This window comes from Aphanomyces astaci (genome assembly GCF_000520075.1).
Source record: "Aphanomyces astaci strain APO3 unplaced genomic scaffold supercont1.266, whole genome shotgun sequence".
Lineage (NCBI taxonomy): Eukaryota > Oomycota > Saprolegniomycetes > Saprolegniales > Verrucalvaceae > Aphanomyces > Aphanomyces astaci.
The window spans coordinates 989-3,482 of record NW_009798529.1 but is presented as its reverse complement, the minus strand read 5'-3'; the positions used below and the strand labels follow the sequence as shown (position 1 = coordinate 3,482).

At 56.7% G+C, this 2,494-nt stretch overlaps 2 protein-coding genes across 2 annotated transcripts; both read right to left on the bottom strand.

The window, feature by feature from the left end:
- Positions 1 to 1,353: 1,353 nt before the first annotated feature.
- Positions 1,354 to 1,794, bottom strand: H257_18917 (hypothetical protein; the record flags this gene model as incomplete). The annotated part of the gene is made up of 1 exon (XM_009848065.1): positions 1,354 to 1,794. The coding sequence occupies one exon, from the start codon at positions 1,792 to 1,794 to the stop codon at positions 1,354 to 1,356; it is 441 nt and encodes a 146-aa protein (XP_009846367.1).
- Positions 1,795 to 1,917: 123 nt separating this feature from the next.
- Positions 1,918 to 2,245, bottom strand: H257_18916 (hypothetical protein; the record flags this gene model as incomplete). Its single annotated transcript, XM_009848064.1, has 1 exon — positions 1,918 to 2,245. A coding segment is annotated over one exon (328 nt), but the record flags the coding sequence as incomplete, so codon positions are not given.
- Between the last annotated feature and the right edge of the window lie 249 nt (positions 2,246 to 2,494).

Sequence of the window (2,494 nt, the reverse complement as noted above, 5' to 3'; positions counted from 1 at the left end):
AGGCGGCGGGTCACGTCCGCGAGAGCATTTCTCCTCAAGCAGCCCGACCTTCTGTGTGAAGAAGCCCGGTGGGAAATGGCGTATTGTACACGCCTTTAACAAATTGAATACGGCCAATCAAACCTCTCAGCAACAGATGCCGTCGTCGCTTCTCCGGTGTCCCGCCACGCCGGCATGGACCACCACACATATACGTACTCGCATATCCAATGCATCTCCCGGGATCCAAATCTTCCCAGCTTCCGTCAGAAAACACTTCTTCTCGGCGCTCCAGGAGGCGCATTTTTCACATGTTGGATGGCCGCGCTGCAATTCCGTCATCGGATTTGCCGTCGGCCACACAAATTCTTCGTGCCGTAACGGTGACACCAGGGCCAGCCTGGACATCCGAGCACTCCGAGACTCCACCCGAAAGCTCCGGTCCAGGAGGACTTCCCCAACGGCTCAGGAGATCCACCCACAGGTTATCCTCTCCGGTCACACACTCCACGACATACGGGAACGTCGATATCGTCAGCGCCAAGCGCTGGGGCTTGTGGTCCTGGTACTTGGCCATGTTCGAGTTCGAACTCAGAGGGTTAAACATGTACACCAGGTTTCGGTGGTCTGTAAACAATCGGAAACCTCCCGGACGGATCAGGAGGTACTCCAGGCGCTTGCACGATTCGACAACAGCCTTCTCCGCAATCGGCCATCGCCCGCTCGCTCCCCGGAAAGATCCGCTCAGAAACGCCAATTGCTCATGTCGCTGGCCGCTCGCCAGTAGGGCATCCCTTCGTCGTCGTCCATACCGTCTGACACCTCTGGCATCCGTGGGTACGGTGCATCGCGACTCCCGGGGTCGTGTTAGGCTGATCACCGAAATCCCATACGGCTTCCTGCCGACGTGCATTCTCCAGCAACGTCTGCTGATTGTAGCCCAGCGTAAGCTCAACGGGTGCTACGGTATCATTGACTCAGACCCGGAGCTCTCGTAACATCATTGGCCCACAGCGGTCCTGAATTCCAGGCTGCCCAGCCGAACTTGTTTCGTCACAGCAATCACCTGGGTGTCCACTCCGTACGGTCGGAGTTCCATCGGACCATGACCGTAATCTCCGGGGATGCTCCTGCAGTTAACAGTGCAGAAACCAGGCCTCCTGTGGTCACCGACAAATCAGCTCCTGAGTCCAGTAGTGATGCCTGCACAGGAAGGACACCGTCCACAATAGCCGGGAGCTCAAGCCGTTTCCCGTCTGGGACATCGGTCTTCACTGTCGCCACGCGGCCACCAGGTGCTCCCGAGGCTCCTTTCTCGCTGCTTCGACCACGTCTGAACGTACTTCTGTGTGCTCTTAGCAGTTGCTTGGCCTCTTAGGGGGTGACTCCGGGACATTCCCGGACCCGATGGCTGGTCGACTCACACTTCAGACAACCGTTGTTCGGTGCACCAATAGCTGATGCGTTCGGAGCAGGTGCCAGGGGCTTCGCGTCTCCCCTCGGGATCCTGCGTACTCCCAAGTCCTTCGACCCGGGCGGCTTCAGTAGGTCCGGCTTCTGAGGCGGCTCCAACTCTTCATCGTAACCCACAAAACGCTCGTGTGGGATCGCATATTGCCGCAACCAGCGCACAAACCGGTACACATCCTTCTTCAAAGGCGTGTTTCGCGTCAACGCCATCTGCTCGGTAATGGCACGGTGTAGCGACGCAGGCACGACGGCGTCCGTGATGATCTTCACAATCGTCTGGCTCACTTCTCGAATCACCGACTCTTGGCGGTCCCGACGAATAGCCACAGCCAAACCATCCAGCATACGTCCGATCCGGGAATCCGCGTCCGGGACCAATATATGAAAAACAACAGCAGATTGGACCCGCTTCTTTAGGGTATCCAGGGCCTGGGGATTGACGTCGTACCCTTGCTTGAACCACACAATCTATTCGTCCTCAGACACGGCATCAGGATCCTTTCGCATGTCCCATTCGACGCACTTGGAAGTCGCGCGCACAAAACTCAACAGGATGTGGAGGCAGTGCACGACGGCGACGTCGCCCCTCTTCGGGCATGCCTTGCCTTGAGCGCCGCAGATCGCACGCAATACGTGGCATCGTCCACGACGCTCACATTGGTGCAGAAAGTGGAAGCCACAGCAGCATGACGAGGGTGCACGTGGGAGGTGGTATACGCAGCGGACGCGACCAAACCAGCAACGGCGAAGGCAATTTGCATGACGGGTAAGCAGCGGAAATGTAAATTGCGTGTGGCTACCATGCAAAAGATGACATGTTGCTGGGGCGCGAGGTTGGGGTTCCTCAGAGGAGGAGGTGATTTTGTTATGACCATACTAGTATCGGCTAACTACGTACCCTAGTGCGAATTGGACCACCACCTAAAAGTCTTGAGATCACTGTTGCGGGTTGAGCGAGATTGTCCAGAATGCGGTGGTATGGAGTGTCGGAGCAAGGCCGTGTACGTTTACATGTGCATACATAAATATGACTTTGTAATTCTAT